General features: G+C 38.0%; 2 protein-coding genes across 2 annotated transcripts; one reads left to right on the top strand and one right to left on the bottom strand.

Annotated features, from left to right (window-relative positions):
- Positions 1-476: 476 nt before the first annotated feature.
- Positions 477-5,690, bottom strand: LOC117831890. The gene is made up of 6 exons (XM_034710786.1): positions 4,991-5,690; positions 4,067-4,164; positions 3,472-3,871; positions 2,902-3,365; positions 1,875-2,186; positions 477-1,424 (listed from the first exon to the last, which is right to left on the bottom strand). The coding sequence occupies exons 2-6, from the start codon at positions 4,161-4,163 to the stop codon at positions 1,315-1,317; spliced, it is 1,383 nt and encodes a 460-aa protein (XP_034566677.1). The 5' UTR covers position 4,164; positions 4,991-5,690; the 3' UTR covers positions 477-1,314.
- Positions 5,150-8,901, top strand: LOC117831893. Its single transcript, XM_034710787.1, has 5 exons — positions 5,150-5,281; positions 6,283-6,384; positions 6,463-6,517; positions 6,990-7,139; positions 7,377-8,901. The coding sequence occupies exons 2-5, from the start codon at positions 6,298-6,300 to the stop codon at positions 7,889-7,891; spliced, it is 807 nt and encodes a 268-aa protein (XP_034566678.1). The 5' UTR covers positions 5,150-5,281; positions 6,283-6,297; the 3' UTR covers positions 7,892-8,901.
- Positions 8,902-23,657: the final 14,756 nt, after the last annotated feature.

A 23,657-nucleotide genomic window follows, 5' to 3' on the forward strand; every position in this document is an offset into this window, starting at 1 on the left:
AAGCTAAAAAGAGACAAGACATCACTAAGACAAAGGAGGTTGAGTTGAGAAAACCATTTGAGCAATACTTGAGATGTGGGATACACAAAGGAGATCTCATAATTGTATGCCCCTGATCTCAATTATGTCTTGGTTATTTTAAAGGAGAATTAAAGAGAATAACATGAGATGAATCTGAGACTTTTATGAGACAAATCTGAGAAGTATGAGACTTAAAAGAGATCTTGTCAATGTCTCTTCCATGTCTTGATTATTTCTCTTAAATGTCTCACTGAAGCTAAATATGAGAATGATATGAGCCATATTTGAGAAATATGAGAACAAATTGAGAATGTAATTTAAAGATTCATTATCTTTAGTAATTAGAATTAACTGTAAAAACAATACTCAATATTGAAAAGTTTAACATTTTTATTTGGGTAACACCATTAGAACAGTATAATGTATACATGTATGTATATCAGTACACCTTTAGTATTTGTGTAGCAGCATTTACACTTTTCAAAAAATTAAACCAAAATACAAAACTATAAAACATAAATAAGATACAAAAATTAAAAAAAATGAATTACAAAAATAAAAATTCTGTCGTCTTCTACTCACCCCCTTGCTGTTAAGAAGTCAGGTTGTAGTTTTTTAATCCTCAAAACGTTAACCCCCCCTCAAAATTAATAATAATTCTACAGTAATCATAGGCAAAACCGAATAAAAGTATCCCCCCAAAAACCTTCAAAATCCTCCAACAAGCAGGATGTAAAATTAGGTTTTTTGGGGATACTTTTGTTTGGTTTTGTCTGTGGTTACCATAGAAATGGAAAAATTATGTAGTTAAAAAACTACACCTGACTTCTTCTCAGCAAGAAGGTGACTGAATTTTAATTTTTTTTAGTGAACTATTCTTTTAAGTAAAACATAAATACATTTACAAAATTGGAACCGTGCTGTTTACACACAGAGATCCATTTAGAACGGTGTGAAAGCTTTGTTGATGGAACTGGAGTAAGAACCATGTGAACTGTGGTGCATTCTATAAGCGATCCCGCCTACATACAGAATACAAACATTTCCAGATTGTAAACAATAAACACTGACCAGCACTGCTGAGGTACGTGGAACAACCACACTAGGGTTTGGATCAAGCACATGAAACCATGTGAAAAGGACCTGAAAACCTACTACTAGTAACTCACATACTACCAAGCCTCAGTCAACTTGGCAGGTACTGTCTTAACGCCTCTGGTCCATGAAAATGAAAAAGAAAAAAGGAAGGATACGACAGAAAGCAGTCCACATACTGTAGACGATAGCAGTGGCCTACTCCTTAGACCCTGCTCTGGCCCTACATTTGTTGACAAAGGCTTTCTTGAGCTTGGCCTCCTCGATTTGTTCCCAACCAGGTAGAGTAGCACATCTCAGGACATAAGCTGTAAGACAAGAGCATTAAAATCTGGCATGAGTAATTTGACAAAAAGACTTACCACATAGCCCATACACAACTGACTTCAGGTTAAAAGGACATCGCTGTAATTTGAACACTGTACAATTAGCGCGATTTAGTGTTTATTAGCTGTCCAGCGCACCTGTCCATGCACCCGTGTGTGTGTATGTGCGTGTGTACAGGCGCACATACACACACATGGGCACATGTGTGTGTATGTGACAGGTTGCCCTGGAGAGAGAGCATGAGAGAGAGATAGCAGGAGGAGGGGCTGACTGACAGAGATGATACATAGTGAAATGCTGTTAGAGAAAAAAAAATATTATTGTGGTTTTTTTTTTGAGAGACTATGGCAGGCCCAAACGAGACTGTAGCGGGCCGCCATAGTCTCGTTAATTAATGGGAAACACTGGAGCCTAATTTTGAGAAAACTTACTTTGGATTCCGTCAACTTTTTTACGGTCAAGGACCCGCTTTCCTTCCTTTCCTGAGGGGTTGTTGCCGGGGCGACCAAAGGGGACTGCATTTTGACACTCCTCAACAGTGAAGAAATGATCAAAAAGTGCATGAAACAGGCGCATGCAATGTGGTTTTGATGCGTGATTCATGGCAGCAAGGCGGAACGATGAGATGAACAGACCGCTTCCAGGAAAGAGCTCCTGCTGGCCCGAATGTGAAGATGGGTTGTCACAATGTCTCTCTCCAATGAGGTCGCAAAGAGTCTGAAGCTCTCTGACCTGGCCTGGATCTGAAAGGGAGAAATAGTACAAACAATACAAGAGTGAGAAAATACCAAGCTACTCTTTAAAATGGTTAAACAGCTTTAGTGGCAGACAAGTTTATTTTTGAACATATTAAAAACATGCCTACACAACGTTGCATAGGCCTTCTTCAGGGCAAATAGGAGATACAACACCAAAAAAAAAATAATTAAAGGTTGACCCAGCAAAATTCTGAATGAAATATTTCATTTTTTATTACATAATAAATGTAAATGTAAATTTTCTTCACTCAGGTATAAATTAGATGTGTGTACATTTCATTCCACATAGAAGCATTCATTTATAACATTAGTACTTCCTTTGCTACCCAAAATGAATTCTTACTGGCAATCTCCCCAAGTTTCTTATGGATGGCAGACAGGAGTATGACCTCTCTCAAATCAATGTCAAGACTGTGGAAATATAATGAATTGTTGTGCTGTTAAATTATGTTCATACTATAATTTAACATGTTATTTCTCATTTGCTGACAATATCAAGGATTATGTGCAATAAATAAATTAGTTCATAAACCTTCCCATACCGTTTTTATCTTATACCGTCTGTTTAACGCCACAGCCCTCTTTTCTGCCCTTGTTTTTAAGGATAGTTCAAATTGTACATTTATGTGTTCAAGGCCCAATCATTAATTTAGGTAAACAAAACAATTACATAATGAATAAATTAGGAGAAATTACTTGCCTATTCTCGAGATGACTTCATCGATCCTTCTCTTTTCGCGTAGGATTCTTTCTACCTCCCCCTTACATCCATCACATGGTGTCCATGCATTTTCTGCCTGCTGTCCATATGGGATGTTGCCCTCGTCAGATGAGCTGCTTGCATCTCTTCTGTCCGGTGCCAGGCGAGCTGCTTTTCTGCTGTAAGGTGGATTAACCCCACTAGTTGGTGGGCTAGCTGCATAGCCTCCGCCGGGTGATGGACCAGAGGTGTTGAGTTCATCAAGTGATGGGCTGGATGTATGACTGCCATAGGGAGATGGACCAGAGGCGTTGAGGCCATACGGTGATGGGCTGGTTGTATGGCTGCCATAGGGAAGTGGACCAGAGGTGTTGAGGCCATATGGTGATTGGCTGGATGTATGGCTGCCATAGGGAGATGGACCAGAGGTGTTGAGGCCATACGGTGATGGGCTGGTTGTATGGCTGCCATAGGGAGATGGACCAGAGGTGTTGAGGCCATACGGTGATTGGCTGGATGTATGGCTGCCATACGGCCCAGGCGATTATGTAATAATTATGATAAGCTTACCCATAGGGTGGTGGAACAGCAGTGTTGTGGCCTGTTGCATGTCCCCCATCAGGTGATGGATTCAGCACTGGGATTTTCTCGCCATGTTCAGACAGTGGGCTCCTATCTATTATAATGGTGTCAGACCCTGACGTTGAGTCTGATGGCTCATCGCCTTTTAACATATTTAAAAAGGAATCCTGTGGAGTTGGGTGGCCTTTTGGCAGCTTAGCCTGATCTTCCCCTGAAATATATTCAACAGTGGCACTATAAAATTTACCATTTGACCACTTTGCTAAAACAGGATCTCCTGATCTAAGATCTTGCAGCTGCACAGGAGTCTCATCTCTTGCTAAAACGTCAGATCCTGTAAAGATTCTGCCAGTGTAACCATCCTCCCATCTGACGAATACAAAACAACCTGAGAGAGACAGAGAGAGAGAGAGCAAGAGAGAAAATGTTTAACAATCTCTATTTGGGCTCAACAATTTAAACTGGTATTTTTAGACCTAATTTGGACCATAACGTTATGATTATTACCCCCTCTCCCAATCTCTATTTGCAACATAAAGCGTACAGAAACTACACCAGTTTACAGAATTACCTCAACACTTACCAGGTTGCTCATTTGGGGGAGGGGAGCTCTGCAGGTCCTTCATTTTCTGGGTGGGAACCCGTACCCTCTTTTTTACTGGTATTTTTTTTTTGTCCATCCTGTTAATGAAAAATTTAATTTTGGACCATTAAGTATAATATAAATAGGCACTATTTTAACCTAATTCAACTCAAGAGCAAGAGTTGGATTAAAATGAGCAAAAACCAAATCAAATTATTTTCCTAATTGATTCTCAGTTTCATAACCTGTAAAAACACCAAGATTAAAATATTTTTTAGACTGTGAACCATAGCGCCCCTATTCTTGGGCAAGCTTTTGCAGAAAAGAGCAGATCTGAAAGCTCACAACATACAGACTTTTAACACAATGTGTAGTGAACTTAATATTCATTAGTAATCGGATACAGCTAGTTAACGTTAGCATAAGACACTTTCCATTAGCTTAGCAAACATTACCTTAAGTTTGCATTAACAAACTCACGATGACACAGTTTCAGCGTTAATCATATGGCTTCTGAAGTTAGTCATGTTTCTGTGTTTCATGTTTTTTGTAAGCATTTTCCTGGCAAAGAATAAAATAAAAATTAGACGGAAACTAAGTGTCTTATTGCAGCTAGCCAACCATAGCGTTTCCGACGGTCTGAATAAAAACGCATTCCGGTGTTTCTTTGTCGATTGTTATTATACCTACTATTCTCAAACATTTTCAAGTCTTATTAATTAATATGCATTGTGGAAACTCATTTTGAAGATTTACTTTAACATTACTTGTTGCACAGACGCCATTAACAACCAATTCAACCTTTCAACGGACCATTCCATCATCACAAAGGTTAAACATTTCACCTTATGTCAAAAAAAATTATTTGTTCAACTCTTCACAACGTTACGTTGTTGACCAACTAATATAGATAACGATTCTTACCTCTCCAAGTATCGGCGTGGCCGGGGCAAAACTTTCAGCAGGAGCTGCCCGGACACGTCCCTCTTCTTTCTTTCCAGAATTTAACGGTCACGTCTTTCATCTTCCCGCGAGGGCACGTTCATAATCTTCTTCCTGTTGTTTTTCGGTGGTTGGCATCCGCCCCCTTCTGCTCGGCTTCTGCTGTTCCAGCGTCATGGAAACCGCGCATGCTCATTTCGGGGGCACAACTGACTGACTTGATTGCATTTGGAAGAAGCAGCACAGCGTCTCTGGAAAGAATAACGACTAAAGGTAAGTGATATCGTAAATTGTTTTTGTTTTGCGAATTAACAGACTATGTTAACACACATGAGGTAGGATTCTTTCAACTACAGTGACGTCAACTCTTTACGAAACATAGATATATAAACGCCTTATTCAACGGCGCGACCACCTGGCTATGATACCTAGCTACACCTTGCTAATAAGTTTATGTCTGCTGACCATAGACTGACGCAGAACGTCTCTTCTTTATTGAAATAATTGCAACTCGCTATATAAATATATATGTATCTATGGTTACCAATCTCATAGAATTCAGACTCGTCAGGATGGTCAAAACATACGGAAAATACATGTGCGTCTCAGAGAATAATTTTGAAATTGTTTGGCACAAAACGCACGTCTTTGTAACCACATTGAAACTGGTATTCATTCGGTGGTAAACTAAATTGAAGCACCGAAGCCTAGCTGTATTTGTTCTTGATAATTTATATTTCATGCTGCTACATATCAATAATTGATCAATAATTTTGCTATTTTAAGAATATGATGTTAATTATTTTCTAGTTTGACTTAAGATTTTGGAATTGTGGTACTTAACAGTGCAGTAGCCTAGTATGAATAAAACAGCTCTATATTATTTTTGATACCAGTCATTGCTATGATTGTTAAATGACCATGGTCTCCCTGTTTCCCCCTGCTCTTTAGTAAACTGAAAATGCATTTTCAGGTCGGGATATCAATTTTTCCAATTAGGAGAGATAATTCATGCAGGATAAATAATAATTAAGTGAAATTGGAAGTGATAAGATAAGAGAAACTTTATCTATCCCAGAGGGAAATCTGAATGGTACAAAGAAATGAACAGAGAAAATCGGAAGTTAGAAAATGTATTTCTGTTTACTAAAGAGCTGATTAGATGGAAACCCCTATTACTGAACAAACATTTGATGCATCATCATAATATAGAGTTTTAATTTTACAAAAAGTTCCAATGTATATTTCAGCAACTTGCATCTGTATTTATATAGTATTGGAGTGTCAAAATGACCAGACGAAAACCTGGAAAACGATGGAGAAGGACTGGTAACGAAGAAGAGCTAAATAAACGACCAAGAAGGACTGCACAATTGGTGAGTAGCCTGGCATAGCCGTGTTGCAGCACACTTGCAGCAGATATGACATTTAATAGCTTATTTTCCTCCCTGCAGTCATCTCTCCCTGCAGCCACCAATGTTCATGTGGAGGCTGATCAGCAATGTTTAGGTAAGTTATGAAATGTGTGTGTATTTTATGTTTAATAACATAAATAATCATTAGTTGCAGCCCTACTTTGAACATTTCAACTTTAAGTTGAGGCTGTTAATAACATAAGGCCACGATCCTTTCATATAGGTCACAGTGTGGCTGCAACCTCATGTTTGGTGTGCTGCTGTGGCATTCTCCTCATTATTGGCATTGTCTGTCACTATATCATATATATCCTTCCAAACCCTGTCCAGCTACTCATTCACCTGAGGGCCCACAACTTCTCATGGTTATGTGTGTGTTGCGTTTCTCTTTTTCCTTTTTTTATCTTTTGAGTTTCTTGCAAGAAAGTTTCTGACGAGAAATCTGTTCTTTGCTAATTGATGAAAAATGTAATTTAAGCAAAATGCAACTCTTTCAATATTTTTAAGAGGGTCCTGATCCAGAAAAAGGTGTCAACCATTGACGTGTGTTCTTTTCTCTGTGTCAGGAGGTGGCAGCAGGGGAATACAGCAAGGGGGGGTGCCTCCTGGAGGAGCCCAAAACACTGCACTTCAAGGGGAACACGCCCAACCTCCAGGTGTCTATGCAGGATGTTCCACACTCACTCTGGAACATCAAGCCTCTCATCACCTGCCAGGTACACACACACTCTCTCTGTCTCTCTGTCTGTCTGTCTGTCTGTCTGTCTGTCTGTCTGTCTGTCTGTCTGTCTGTTAAAGATGTACAGTATATTTTGGCACTGAGCAGATCCTGCTAAAATATGACAAAATCATTTGAGTGTAAGAAAGTGATATACAGGCTGAGACAATATAGGTTTTGCGTTGTGACAAGATGTTTTTGACCCGTAATGATTTTTATTCAATTTTATTACCAGCACAAGGAAGTGTGGCACAAGAGAGTATTTCAACTGCTGACTCTATCGAAGACAATGAAGAACCATCTTCCAGATCAGCCTTCAGAGATCCTCCTGATGGCCTAACAACTGATGACAATGCTGAGTATGATCCATCTCAATCATTTGAGGAAGCTCTTCCTGATGTGGGGGATTGGACATATGATGATGGACATGTGTTCAGTGAGGGATTTGAAGAGGATTTGAGTCAGGCGTGTGCAGAAGAGTCAAATTTCAAACACACAACAGACAAACCATTATATGACAATGCATCAATAACTGTGGCAGAGTGCCTTTTGATTATCATGTCTTATGTAAACTGCCATAAAGTAACTGATAAGGCCCTTAGTGATTTGCTTAAAATGTTCAAGTTGCTTTGTCCCGATAGTCTGAATACAGACTGCTTAAACAGTGTACAGAAGTTCAAAGACTTTTTTTTCTCCCACTGTGCATCATCCCACTTGTGCAGTCTATTCCTGTTATTTCACAAACCATAAAGCCAGGGATTGCCATAGTTGAATTTTATACACGGATGTCTAAAGATGATAGTTTCTGTCAGGAAAACAATGATTTGTCTCGGACTAAACTATATGGAGCGTCTAGTGAACTTCAGCTGGACACAGTTCACCTCTCTACATTGGAAAGACATGCTGGTCACTGCATCAATTCTAAAACATTAAGGATCTTTCACAGGGCACAAGTTAAGAGAAATTATCTCACATCAAAACACTTTGGGAAAGGCAATAGAAGAAACAATTTTACAGTTGTTTTTTCTAGTGAAGGACAAACAAAGTATGGACAGATTGAGTTCTTCTTTACCTCAGAACAATCATGTGCCAAATGGGCCCTTGTTCATGAATTCAAAGGTGCAGGTTTTTCTTTGCTACAAGATAGTGTAACAAATGGTACATGTGATCATGTTGTTCCCCTATTGGAAACCTCTACCAATACAGTAGTTTCCTTGGATAGTATATTGGGTAAAGTTGTTTTCCTTGACTTGACATCGATGCCTGGCATTGTGTTTGCTGCTCATTTCCCAAATACACTTGAAAAGTTTTAATCCGTTAAGACCTGAACTGGCCTAAGAAGCAACATGTCGAATGATCGATCATTGAAATGACATGCTCACCCATCTGACGACTTGCCGTGAATGCTTTGTAGAATTAGAAGACATCTTTAGAATTGGCCTCGATTTTTCATGAACCTATATTGGATGCAACAAACGGCCTACAGTGTGTGGTGGCAAGATGAATTGCCTCTACTATATTTTCAGGGTGACTCAAATGATTATTTAAACAGTATGTTCTCCATTATGTGTTACACATCCGAAGACTCTCTTTTACTGCTCTATACAATAGAGTTTTGCTGTGAATTCTGTCAAAAACAACTGTGTATTCATCTACTACATATCATCTACTCTACTGTCAGAAAACAATTAAATTAAATTGACAGCACAAATTGTTATTGAGTTATATTAATTGTGTAAGAAATCAACAAATTTTATAAGTTGAACATGATGTAAATAAACCACATATCTGATGAATTATTTGCCTGAATTGATTATTTTCTCAAATTTTGGCATGGGATAAACTGAGATATGATTGAGTCTCAATATTAAATCATGTTTCATATTGAGACTCATTTAAGAGCTTACACTTCTCTCATTTTTCTTTTTGCTGAGATGCTAGAAAAGAGACAACTGTAAGAGAATCTGAGAACTCAAATAGTGAGAAGTGAGAGACAGGACCATGTATATTTCACACTGAGACATAACTGAGATAGTTCTTCCAAGTAAGGATATCAAATTGAGACATATTTGAAAGCAGCAAAATATGTCTCATTATTCTCTTAGTTGAGATTGGGAAAAGAGACAGCTGTGGGAGAATTTGGAGAACTCGCACAGTGCTCACTGTGAGACTTATTTCTCAGGAGAGACATTTGAGAAGAATGAGAAAACCACTTTGGTCTCGATTAGTGCTCATTTATATCTAGGAGATGTAAATGTGACATAAAGGAGATCTCATCTTCAATTTTGCTTTGCTATGGGTGTGTACATAAAATAACTCAGAATAAAAAGCCGAGTAGTATTTGTACCTCCACGCAAGCAGTGGTCAAAGCAACATTCATGTTCATGGAGTTCTTATCGGGCCTGAAACTCACAGGTCAGAGGGGGACTCCGTTGAAACACGGGGCGCAGAGGCTTGCTCCCCCCCGCTGTTTCATGTGTTCGGTTTGGACGTCGATGTTTCCTTCTCGTTGCTATGAAAACACAGACAAGACGGCATGTAGACTTTGTACAACATCCCATTCAAGCTGATAAAGAGCAACAGAAGAGCTACCAGCTAACAGACTGGATACAGGTCTGATAAAGAGCTAGCGGCTAACAGACTGTATACAGGTCTCAATAAACATAGCTACAAGCCGTTAGCTGGCCGCTAGCATTAGCCAAAGTTATCGCTAGCTGTCTCATAGATGAACTAAATGATTTACACAAAGACAAATGAAATGACATGATTACCTGTCCAGTAGAAAATCAGCAACCATGGCGTCACTTTAGAGACCCTTCAAATCCTTCAGCCGTCGCGGAAATGCAGCCCGAATATTGACTCGTGTTTGTATCTTCATCCAGCGTTTTTAAGTCGTCGCCTTTTCCATCACAGACTTTCTCTTCTTGCTCTGCATAGCGGCAGAACTTGAGGGCAGAAGTTGGGCTAAAAACGTTGGTTTCTGTCTCTCTGACATGTTTATCAGGTGCTCTGCGTTAGTGAACAGCCTGCTAGGTGACGATCTCAGTCAGGTCACGCAAACTCCAGTAAACAGTAGGTGTTTCTATCGGCAGGTCACAGGTCATCCGGCAGGTCAGCCAATCATTGCCCTCGGTGGCGAATGGATTATTGGACGGATTTATTGCAGCCTAGCTGCTGACACAGACAACTGAGATTTCTCATCTTAGTGTTAAATCACTTTGTGTATAACTCAAGCGGCAACCTCCGGTCTAAAAATATGAGTCAATGCAGAAGTGTTAAAAACTGCAGTTCATTGAGGATCCGCTTGAGGCTGGCTTCGGAAGTACCGGAAGTCACATACACATGAATGGGAAAAAGACGATCTTTACAGCAGAAATAAACATGTTTACAGCCTGGTACAAAAGATGAGTGTAGTCTGAATAGCTAATTTCTCGATGTCATCTCACTGTGAGGGGGGTGAATTTTTTTCTAACGCGGCAATTTTGAAGATATTAAGATTACTAGTCTTCCAATGAGAGGCACAGCTGCCTGCAGGAACACTGCAGCTGTTGGCTAGGGCTCAAAGCCCGCCTCTTTACGTCACACTGGCTCGACAGAAGCAATATGGCTGCTGCTGCCGATTGGCTTCAAAACAGCGTTCAGAAACAGATTGGTGACGTCACGGATACTACATCCATATTTTATAGTCTATGGTATTACTCCCTATCGATGTATACATTGCTTTTTCCTAGTGATTGATAAAAATGTATCAAAATAACATGTCCTACTCCAGCTGTAAGATGAACTATAATATACTTAATTACAACTTTTTAATTGTATTAACCTTTTGTAAACATACTTAAAATGCAATGGCAACACATTCTGATTAAATTAGAAATACATTCCAGTATATTCTAAATGTATTAAAAGTAATCTGAAAAGGGGATTAAAGTATACTTTAAGTTGAATTTAAGAACATTTTAAATAAGTACAGCAGTAGTAGAGAAAGTTGTACTTCAGTACATTTAAGTTGATCTTAATGGTGTCTCAAAATAGTACAGTTAAGTATACTAAGTTGTATTTTAGTATGTCTTAAAGCTGGGGTTGGTAGTCTCGGAAAACTAGCATGAATTTGAATGTAGCATTTCCTCATGACTCCGTCTTACCCCTCCCCCCTTCCCCTTGGAGCTCCTCCGAAATGACGCCCCCCCGCTCACATGCACGAGCGCCGCTGACTTGCGACCATATGATGGTGACTGATTCATGACTGAGTCATTATCATAGTGAAAGTTAAAAACACAAACAAACATGGCTGCTGTTAGTACTCACAACTGTCATGCTAGCATTATCCAGTTGTACTGGTGACACGATATCAGGAGAAAAGTTATAATACATTTAATACTGTAACAACTCTACTGTTTGTTAAACGTGTTCAGTGTAGATGCTCTTAATTCCTACAGTGTTGACAGTTAGTGAAGGCATCAGGAGAGGTTTAGAGTGTGAGAGCGGGAGAGAGAGGAGAGTCAAGAGGAGAAGTTTTTCATTCATTCAAACATTGATTGTTGTTTTGTTTGTCACGGCCGACAGTGACCAGTTATTAAAGCTCAACGTGTTCACAAATCGGCTCGTCATCCCTACAGCGTCTGGACGGACGCTACAGTACATATACATTTTCTGTAGGACTTACTAAATGTCATTAACTTTTGCTTGTCAGAGCCCCCCTGGTGAGAGCTTTTTAGACACTGATCCGGACTACAGTCCGTAGCAAAGCACCTCATCGGGTCAGAGGGGACAGGCCCAAGGTCGAGTGAGTGGGGCAGTAAATAGAGTCAGGGGAAGCAGAGGCAGGAGACGGGGAGTGCACGCAGGGGAAATGTATCCCCAGGAGGCGGGCAGAACGGCTGGACGGGATTTGATTGGTTTAAAATTTGGGGACCCAAAAAACGGTGATTGGTTGGTGTTTTCCCAGATTTACTCCGGCTGTAGATAGCAGCTTTTTTTCACTCTTTTTTAAGAACACATTATGTATTGATTGCCATCAGGACATAAAGATCATTTTAACCAGTATGACAAAAAGTGTATCTAAATCTGACTACCAACCCCAGCTTTAAGTAGCACTTATGATATATCATTAGTATACTAAGCACATAATTAGTGTACTTGAAAATAACACACTTTGACACACTAATTATGTGCTTGTGAAGTATACTAAGTGTACTTAAATTTAGTATACTGAAGTATACTCTTTTTTTCGCCTGGGTAATGAAGTGGAAAGAGGAATATTAAGAGTGAGTCCAGGAACATATTTCAGTCATAAACATGTTCCAAAATTAAGAAATACTGATTGGTCATTTAATTATTGGCAGTTGTTTTGCTGATTTAATTATTTGTTTAAGCCACTTTAGAACAAAAATGGTAATTTCTGTTGTGCATTGAAGTTGATGACGGTTGGTATATTGTAAACAAGAGAATAGGTTTTGGACTATTGATTTTTAAAAACATGGTTTGAAGATAGAATGTATTAACCTTTAAAATTCATTTTTCTTCAGTGGGCAGTTTTGTGTTTTGTTTTGATTTTCTTAGAGCAATCGGGGAAAATAATGATATACAGCAAAAAAACAACAACTCTAAATTAATATTGAATTACTGGCACTTTATTTTGGCTTATTGTACATCAAGTACAGTATTGAGTTTTAGTGTTTGTTTTGAGTTAATGTATGATCTGGGCACGTGAACCAACATTATAATAACTGTTGGCATTGAAATAAGTCATCAATAGGCTTTTTGCCCCTGGCCTTTACGAAAAGAACTGTGTAACATGTTTTTCTTTTCTGTTTCTGTTGTTGGGCAGGTAAAACCAGATAATTATCATTTTACTGTGATTATAAGTGCTTTGTTATCATACTGGCTTTCCTGACAAAGTACTGTTAAAAGTATTTGTATTTTTGTTCTGTAGTGCATTTGCATCTGTAGTGCAGTCTATTGGTTTGCAATATTTTACATAATTTTGGAGAAAAAAATAAATAAATTAATGACATTAGACTGCTTTTGTTCAACCCGGGTTTTTTTTGTTTGTTTTTTTGTATAATTTTATTTTATTGAGTGTGCAGGTCTAAATACATCAGTACATCCAAAACCAAATCATTAGAATAATACATAAACACAATCAAAATAAAAGTATATAAATAAAATAAAATAAATAAATAAAAAATAAAAATAAAAAAAGGAAAAATAAAAAAAGGGGGGGGGGGGAACTTGTTCAGTGGGCAAGCAAGAAGCCCGGTCAACCAAACAAAGGGCTACAATTCCACAACCACCACCACTAACACCAACAATAATAATAATAGTATTAATAGTAATAATACTACTACTAATAATAATAATAATAATAGTATGTATACTAATAGTATTAATAATAGCATTATTAATAGTAATAATAATAACAATACAAATAATAATAATAAAAAAAAATAATAATAATAATAAATGTAATTAGTTTGATTTGATAAAAATTAAGAATAAATAAATAAACCAATAAGAGAGAAAAAAAAATCTTATAACTAAATAGTAAATATTAGGGGTGAGCCCGACTAAGGATTTGCTTAGTCGAATCTGATTCATCAGAGTTTGCCCATAGTCAACGAATAGTCGAATGTTTGTTGTTTTTCCTTATTGACACAAAGTCTGCATGATGGTGACAATATTACGCATAACCCTTTACAATTAAGAGACTCATAGCTTAAAGTAAAAGGGACAACAGAATATTATAAGCATAAAACTTAGATTTTTAAAATCTATATTGCACGCAAAAACAACAAGGTGATGAAAGAGAGAAAACTCAAATAAGGCCACCATCCGTTAAACATGGAACAACGCGCCGTTATAGAATAAGGAATCAGGAGATATTTAAACAGTGTTCACACAGCGGAGAGCAGTGCTGCAGAGGGTAGTTTGTCCAACTTAAGGCTAAACATGTTTAGAATGTTCAAAATCAAACCTGAACCAGCTATAGGGTTTTTAAATTTCTTAACAGTACCTTTAAAAACAGTCTTTCATCGCATCTTTGTCCGCTTGAGTCTTTTCAAATTGTACGCGAGGAAAACCATTGTGTTTACGGGCAGAAGTGCGCTCCTTGCTTTGTTGACTGTAAATTCTGTCTTTGAGAATATCCTCTCTGATGGCTTGGAGGTGGATGGGCTGCTGTGGATTGTTTTTGAGGCTTTGCGCAGCTTTGGGTATCCCTCCTCTTTCTTTTGGCCCCGTAAAGTTTTTGTGTGGTCCGGTAATCCTTGATCTCACAGCCCTCTTCATGAAGCTGCTCCTCATCTTCATTACAATTTTTAGGATCAACTGAAGTTTTATTTCCTGACATTTTGAGCTGCCATGAACGTAGAAAGATTTAAGGGCCCACTGAGGTACGTCGGCTCCACAGGTCCTGCTAAATGGGAGAGTCCACCTTTAATTACCAGGGGAGATTTAATTACCACTTTAAGGAGATTTAACACTGCAAGAGCTGTTCTCAGAATTACATTAAATAAGTCTATATTTATATAAAAATAGGCTAAATGAGACACTATTTTTACCCCCATGGTTTGAATGGAATGATCCACGTTTCATATGCAAATATTCGACTATGAGATTGGCAGTCGACTAAGGCTAGTTAGAACGAATCGTCAAATATTCGACTATTTGGGGTCACCCCTAGTAAATATACATAGCCATGATAATACTAAAGGTAATAATATCCGTAGAACTAATCATAATTCTTAGTATCATTTACACATTGACCTTAACCATCAACATCTCCGCACTTTCCCTTCACCCGGAAATCCCTCCAATTCCCCAAGTTCACATTTTTTTCTTTTTTTTTTTGTCTGTTTATTTTATATATATATACATATACACACACACACACACACATACATACATATACATATTTATATATATACATACATATACATATATACACACACACATACATATTTTTTATTTTATTTTATTTATTTATTTATTTTTTTGGTGGGGGGGGGTGTTCATTTGGTGTCTTGAATCCCTGGATAATGGTGTTTTGGCGGATGGCTGCTGCTAGAGGTTCTATGAAGATAGTGAATAAGAAGGGAGAGAGTGGGCATCCTTGCCTAGTCCCCCTGTGCAGTGTAAAACGTTGTGAGGTTAGTCCATTTGTGGTAACTGTGGCTGAAGGTGCAGTGTAAAGAATTTTAACCCAATTAATAAATGATTCCCCGAAGCCAAACTTTTGCATTGTGGAGATGAGAAATGACCAGTTAACTCGGTCAAAAGCTTTTTCTGCGTCTAGGGTAATGATGATAGATGGTGCTTGCTGTTGAGCTTAATGGTCCATTAAATTAAAAAGTCTCCGTGTGTTGCTGGATGAGTGTCTGCCTTTGATGAATCCAGTCTGATCTGGGTGAATTATGGATGGAATGATTTTTTCGATTCTGTGAGCCAGTGTCTTGGTGATGATTTTTATGTCTACGTTGAGGAGAGAGATGGGACGATAATTTGCTGGCAGTGATGGGTCTTTGTTGGGTTTAAGGAGAAGTGAAATGGTTGCGTTATTCATGTGTGGTGGTAGTCTTGAGTTTTGTTTTACTTCGATTATTACTCTGTGGAAAAGCGGTGCTAGTATGGACCAGAAGTGTTTATAGAACTCAACAGGGAAGCCGTCCGGTCCTGGGGATTTGTTATTGGGCATGAGTTGAATGGCAGTGGAAAGTTCTGTGTCTATTATAGATGAATCAAGTTCCTGAATTTGGTCCTGGGTGAGTTGTGGTAGGTAGAAACTGTTGAAAAATGAATCAATATCTGCTTTTTCTGGTTCTTTTCTTCATGAATACAGAGTGTTATAAAAATCCTTGAAAATATTATTAATTTCATCTGGTGATTGTGTCGGCTTCCCTGTTGAGTCTTTGATGACGGAGATTGTAGTTTTTTCTTTGATTTGATTTGCCAGATGCTTACTAGATTTATTGCTATGGTGGAAATGTTCCTGTCGGAGTTTATGTATAATGAATTGAGTTTTTTTGTTAATGATTTCATCCATTTGGTATCTATATTTTCTTAGTTCATTCTGTGTTTCCTCTGTTGGGTTACTTGCATTGATGTCTTCGAGATGTTTGATTTTTTGTTCTAGTTCTGTTTCTTGCTGTTGTTCTTTCTTTTTTTTATAGACTGAAAATGAAATAATAATCCCTCTTAAAACTGCTTTGCCTGTTTCCCAGATGATAGACGGAGATGACTTTGGGGAATCATTTATTTCTAGGAAAGATGCCCACTCCCTTTTGATGAGACTGTCAAATTCTGGGTCTTTGAGGAGAGATATATTAAGGCGCCATCTTGTGTTTGGTTTATATGGTGTGAAGTTGTTCCATTTAAAAGTTACTGGGGCATGGTCACTGATGATAATGGGGTGGATTTTTGTGTCCAAAATGTTAGGTATAATTGAGTTACTGGAGAGGAAAAAATCTATGCGAGAAAATGACTGATGAACTGGTGAAAAAAATTAGTATTGTCTTGCAGATGGGTGTTGTAGCCGCCAACTATCGCCAAGACCAAAGTCGCTGATGAACTGTTTAATTGTTTCAGTAGATTGCCAAGTGCGTTTATTGTTTGTGCTGTTGCTTTTGTAGAGTGCTGGGTTGAGGACTGTATTAAAATCATCTCCTATTATGATTGGGCATGCAGAATTGATGGAAATGGAAGAAAAAAAAAGTTATGAAAAAAAGATGGGTCGTCAGAGTTTGGGCCGTAGACATTACCAATGGTCACTGGGTTATTGTTGATTCATATGTTTATTATGATGAAACATCCTTCTGGGTCGGTTATAGTAGAGTTGTGTACAAATGAGATTTTATTATTTATAAGAATAGATACCCCTCTTTGTTTTCTATTGTAAACGGCTGAGAATGTGTGATTATATTGGCTTGATTTCAACTTATTATGGTCTAAGTCTGAGAGATGTGTTTCTTGGAGTAAGCATATATCAGCTTGTAGTTTGGCCAAGTGATTAAATATTTTTATTTTTTTTGCCTGAGAACTAATTCCTCGGATGTTCCAGGTTACAAATTTTAGTGCTGTCATTTTAGGGAAGGTGATATAGGTCTGGTATTGTGTGTGTGTGTGTGTGTGTGTGTGTGTGTGCGTGTGCATGTGTGTGCGTGCGTGCGTGCGTGTGCGCGCGCATGTGTGTGGACACATAACAAAGAGAGACAATTTACAAAAACACACATAATACATATAAAGGAGGGTAATGCTGAACGGAGACAGATGCTGAGCAAAGAACATATTGATAAGCACAGCGAGACACCGTAACAATGAAGAGAAATACACCATAAAGAGTATATTGTAAATGTATTTGTGTCCTCGGGTGAAGAATGGTTCATGTATGTGTACATGAACCCATGAATAAGCTTCTGTGTGTAGCTCATGAGGGAGAGAGAGAAAGAGAGAGCCGGGAGGCATAGTGGGCGTTTAGAAGAGCCAGGGGGTTATGTCCTTGTCACGGTATAAGTGACCATCAATGTAAAGTTTGTCCACGGATATGATCGCTTTTTTTCCTTTTTGAATCATTTGTTTACGGATGGGGTAGAGCTGTTATACATCAGTACATCCTTAATTCCAAAGAATAAAAAATAAAATAAAAATAAAAACACAACAAACAAGCAAAAAACGAAACAAAACAAGGTAATCAAATTTAATTTCATAGATCCTGTGTTGTTCATTCACATTACAGTTCCGTTAAATTGATCTCACAGGTAGTTTGTATCCCTAACACCCACTCTGACATGTTTACACTTGTCCACCACACACCTTCACCGACATATAGACTCACACTGACACATACACACACACACTCTCATTTGCAAACACTTAGACACACTTGCGTTGTTCAACACGTTTTTAAGGGATTCACATTTCTAAACACATAGTTAAGCACACATTTCCTTTAAGAGAATGTAAGGTGATGTGACTTTACTTTGGGGTACACAAGTAATCATTAAGATATGAATGTCATGATGTGACTTTACTTTGGGGGTCATGAGTCAGGTAAGTTATGAGTACTTCTTTGGTGAATTAATGATGAAGTAATGAGGAACACCTTGTGTTTTACACTTTGACAATTCATTTAAGCTATTTCATGTCTGATCATTTAGAACCAACATTAAAACCAAAGATAATCTTGAAAAGTTAGAATAATAAGCAAATAAATATAGAAAACTAAAACTCCACAATACTGGAAAAACACGTGTGTGTGTGTTTATATACTGTATATATATATATACACACATCATTCAGTTTGTTCTCAGAAATATGAAGTTTTAAAATTCAGCCTGAGAGGCAGTTCATATGCAATTATCTTAAAAAAAAACATGTATGACCAGCAAATTTGGTCATATATGAACTGATGTATGAAGTAACTGTTAATGACCATACTTTAACTAATGATGTATTAAACAACATGTCATTACATGAAGTCATAGTGACAAGATCATTAATTCATGGTGAACAACAGGAATTAATAATTAATTCATACAGAAATTCATCACGAGTCATGGTCAAGCAAGCTAGTTTCTAGAACTACCAAAATTTTATACCTTAAGTATGGCTCATATTGTTATATGTACTGTTAATCCCATTTATTTTGTGCTGCATAGTTTTCACACCAGGTGGTGCCTGCGAGTAAGTAACAAGTTCCAAGTTTTTTCTGTCTGCCCTTAATTGGACTTTTAGCAAGGAGATAGTTTCACTGGCAGCAAAGAACAAGTCCACTCTGACTTCAAGGGGGAAATGTGGGTTTGTTTACATCAAGTATAAATAAAACTGCTGCAAGTGGAACCACTTCACAGTGTCAGTATCTCTGACTGCAACATTTGCAATAAACAACAATAAAATACCACAAACATTTCTCATTTGGGATTGATTTATTTATTATTATCTACCAATTCTCTCTCTGCATCTCTGTTTGTCTGTGTCTCAATCTGTTTGAGTTTTTGTCTCACTCCCTGCACCTCAAAATGAACAGCAACACCATTCCCCAATTAAGGAATTGGGAATTAAGGAGCCCAAAATCCTTGGGGCACTGCATTGGTAAGAAGACAAAACCAACAAAAAACGACTAAAAAAAGAGACCAGAATATTAACAAAGGTTATACTGTATATCTCAGTTATCCTTTGTGTGGCAGAGGAGACATCTTTTATCCAAGTTCTCCACTCTCCAGGTGAGACTGTTGTAGCAATCTCACTGGATGCTTTCAAGTAAGTTAGAAATAAAAGAGAGGGGGAAAAAAAACAGTCTGTGCTTGACCATTGAGTTGCTGACTACCTGCCACGGCAAATGAAGGTACATGTCAAATACAACATTTTCTAATGCAACTAAAGTCACCATGGAAAGAGGAGAAGAGGGTTGCGCTTTCCTATACACCCTGCATCACTATGACTTAACAGGTACCTAGGAGTTCTTACATGCAGTGTTCATTTTGGCAGCTATTCTGGACTTAGTCTAATGGGGCGTTCACACCAAACAACTTTACATGTTAAGTCAATGTAAAAGCGCAAATAGGGGTGAGTAGTGGCATGGCGTCGTGAATAGCAAGAGTAATGCGAATTGAGCAAGTCATTTGTGCGAATTAAGCGAGTGAACACATAACATTCTCGTGTTTGAATTCCCGGGAAAAGCGCAATTGTTCTCGGCTGGAGTGAACACAACATTAGTCTTCTGACAAAAATGCAAGTTAGTTTAAGTCACATTTTAGTCTTTTGAGCCCTTTTAAGTTTTAGTCGACAAAAACTCAAACATTTTATTCTAGTTTTAGTCACATTTTTGTTTTTGATTTTTGTCTAAACATTTTCTCTCTTTAAAATAATTAGTGTAGTTGATCAGGTATCGATATCAGGGTGGTACTTGTCACTAACGCACACCGGGAGGTAAAAAACATCAATGAAAATGAGACAGATGCATGGAGGTGGGGAGAATTGGTTCATAAAGCACACCTGCTGCAGGTAGTGACCAAGCTAACACTGCACCTCTCAAATATTAACTCAGTCTGTCACAGGAATGCATTGCTTTTATTTTGAAAGAATAGACGTGTCCAGTGGTCAGCCACTAATGATTTTGTCTCATCATCGTCTTGTTAACAAATCAAAGCATATGTTTGTCAGAGTTCTATTATCAGTGATGCATAGCATGCATACCAACTTTCTCACTACTAAATAAGGGTCAGGTGCTCGGTGCCATGGTGGTGTGAGCATGATTTGTGAATTCAGCGTATATTCATAATCTGATTCAACTGGAAATGCAGAAAATGTGTATATTCCATTTAATCCTTACTGTATTATTATGTAACCTCATATGAATAAACCACAAAGAAACCACAATTTGGCTCTTTACATCAAAAAACAGGCAAAATAAAAATTTAATGGAAAAGAGGAGTATGACCAAGTGGCAACCTCCGGTCTCAAACGATGAAGCCCATGCGGCTATAAACTGCAATACATCGAGAATCCACTTGAGGCTGGCTGCAGAAACACCAGAAACCACATAGACATGAATGGGAAAAAGACGATCTTTGCAGCATTAATAAACATGTTTACAGCCTGGTTCAAAAAACGGCTTGGCTCTATGAAGCTAATCTCTCTCTCGGCACACTGTACGGGGGGTGAATTTATTTCTAACACGACGGTTCAGAAGATTTTAAGATTCCGAGTTTTTGCCCAAATAAGGACATGACTGACAAGACTCCCGGTTGGGAACACATAGCTGTTGGCTAGGAGGCTCACACTGCGTCACACTCTGCCTGGTTGAGTCCCACATTTCCAATGTGGCTGCCGCCGCTGATTGGCTTCAAAACTGCTCTCAGGAACAGATGGGTGACGTGACGTCACCCATCTGTTCCTGAACTACGTCCATATTTTATACTGTCTATGAGTATGACTCACTGAATTTACTTTTTCCATGGATATTTTTTGCTGCTCTTGACTGACTCAAGCAGTCTTTTGTCCTTTTGCACAGCCAAAGTTTTTGCAGGACATGGCGCATTTGTGCTGTATACAACTGATGCGCGTCAGAGGGGCTGTGATTGGATGACAGGCGGTGTGATTGGCGCATGATCTGCTACTGTGTTTTATCTGATCTAGGATCTATAGAGTGCAGTCTGCTGTATTTAAGTTTTATTTAGTCAATATACGGGACAATTGAGGTCCTGTATGAAACAAACCAATTTAGCCCTGTATACGGGATGTCCGGGCTAATATGGGACAGTTGGCAACCCTACACTTGAATATTATGTTGTTTTCCTCATAGTACCTTTATTTAGGACTCTGGCTTTCCACGTTAGCTGCCTCCTTATTTGAGCACATAGCGTGGTCCCATCAGAGTAAAGTCTTTTCAAGTCATCAAGATTTCTCCTAATAGATCTGTAGAGTGTATTTATAAGCAGCCAAAGATTTGGGAGGTTGAAATAACAAAGGGTCTCTGAGAAATAACAGACATGACAGTTTGTTCTGTAAAAGGACTTACTGAAGCAGCGTGGCAGAGTGAAGTGCATAACTTCCATCGTCACAGATATAAATCTAGTGCTAACAGTTATCTCTTTGTTCTTCCCTAGCTCTTTGCACAGTCACAAGGAGAGAGAACATAATAGTAAATATTTCCCTTTATGGCATGGGTTCCCATTGAATTCACCAGTCATACCATAAGACTTTTTTTCTTTATTTGAATTAATTAAATACTTACTTGTAAAAATGCATGTGTGTTTGAAGTTTTTCTTACTAAGACGTTTTTTAAGTTCAATCTGCCTTGAGGCAACAATGTACAGTTGAACTTCCTTGTTCATGCAACTTCCTGGCAAAGGAAGGAGATATTTTCGAATGCATTATTATTGTTCCTTCTTCACTATCTTCTGTTACTGGTCATTAGGTCATGGTACAGTTAGCAGTCACAGGTGTGTTTGAATACATGCAAGTGGATGAAGAAGGGTATAAAACATTCCTGCGGTTATACACATAATTCAAAATCGCATGTGCACGTTTGCTGTGCCTTTCGATTTAATAGGACAGTTTGGGGGGGGCATTGTTTTTTTAGTTGTTAGTTTCAGAGCCTCAGAGTTTAACATTCTCCATTGGACTGTCATTTATAAATGTGTGCAGCCATGTTTAATAAGTTAAAAAGAACACAAATCCCAAACATAAAGAGGTTGTAATTTGTATCTCCCTTGTGTTGTATGTAATGCTGGAATTCAATTCTACATGGCAGTGCAGGTTGGCTACACACTTTCACTCTTAATAAGCACAGTAATTGTTGTACTTTGTGGTGTCAGAGGGCCATGCACTTTTACATGTATTTCCCCTGTTTTTTTTAAAAAACATGACTTCTCTTTTTAGTAGTAACAACATCTCTATTGCTTTTTTTGTCCACAAATGCATCACTACACCAAAAATAAATCTAAGAGCTTTTCCATTGCAATCATATACTCAATTATAAAACTCATAGAGCTCTATTTAGGTCTTTTGTTTTAAAGGATTTTTTACATTGAGGGGCATCTAGAGGGCACTTTTTAATGCATTTTCCACTGAAATGGCACCAGAGAAGGCAATTTTTTATGTTTTAACTACTAAAGTGGAATCCAAGAGGACACTTATGCTGTCACGGCTGTAGAAACGAGGAGGACCCATGTGCCAATTTAAATAAAAAGGATTTAATAAACTAAAACTGACATAAAACAAAACTTACTTCAAACAAAAACCTTCAAACAAAGACCCTTGGAAGTCAGGAATCTCAGAATCACACTTGTCATGACACAACATACATAACACACACACACAACACACACAAACACGCACACGCACACGCACACACACACACACACACACACACACACACACACCCAGACACTTTAACGAGTAAGGGGACACAGGTGAGGCAAACAAGGCACAGGTGAAGACAATCAAAAAGCACAGGAAGTAAAACTAAACTTAATACACAGGGAGATTCTACAACAGGAAGCACAAGACAAGAACACAGACAAGAAATACACAGACATGAGTATACAAAAAAGGGGAACATATAGCAGGAGGGAAATCCACACATGAAATAAAAGACCCCAGAAACTAAAAAAAAACTCAAACATATACTTAAGATATGGATGCTCAGGTGGAGAATGATCATCCTTCTCTTGTCATAGCCATCATAACTACCACTAAATGTACTGCTTTATCTAGTGACTTCATTAGGCAGTGACTATACTGTATTACTTTTTTTTATCCAGTCCAATTAAAAATAATACAAAACTGGTGTTCTTATTCCGATGTTTTGGTGATGTTTTATCACTAACTATAATATACACAGATCCAAATTAATAAAGGGAATGACACGTTAGTCCAGGGGGATCACAACAGAGATGTTTGCAACAAGTTTAAAAGATTGTCTGTCATGGAAAAAAAAGGGCCAATATTTTACTGTTATACTGTTTAATTGGTTTTATCTACAGTTTAAAAACTTGTAATGTAAGATTAAAAAAAT

The sequence above is a fragment of the Notolabrus celidotus genome, chromosome 20, assembly GCF_009762535.1.
Source record: "Notolabrus celidotus isolate fNotCel1 chromosome 20, fNotCel1.pri, whole genome shotgun sequence".
Classification (NCBI taxonomy): domain Eukaryota; kingdom Metazoa; phylum Chordata; class Actinopteri; order Labriformes; family Labridae; genus Notolabrus; species Notolabrus celidotus.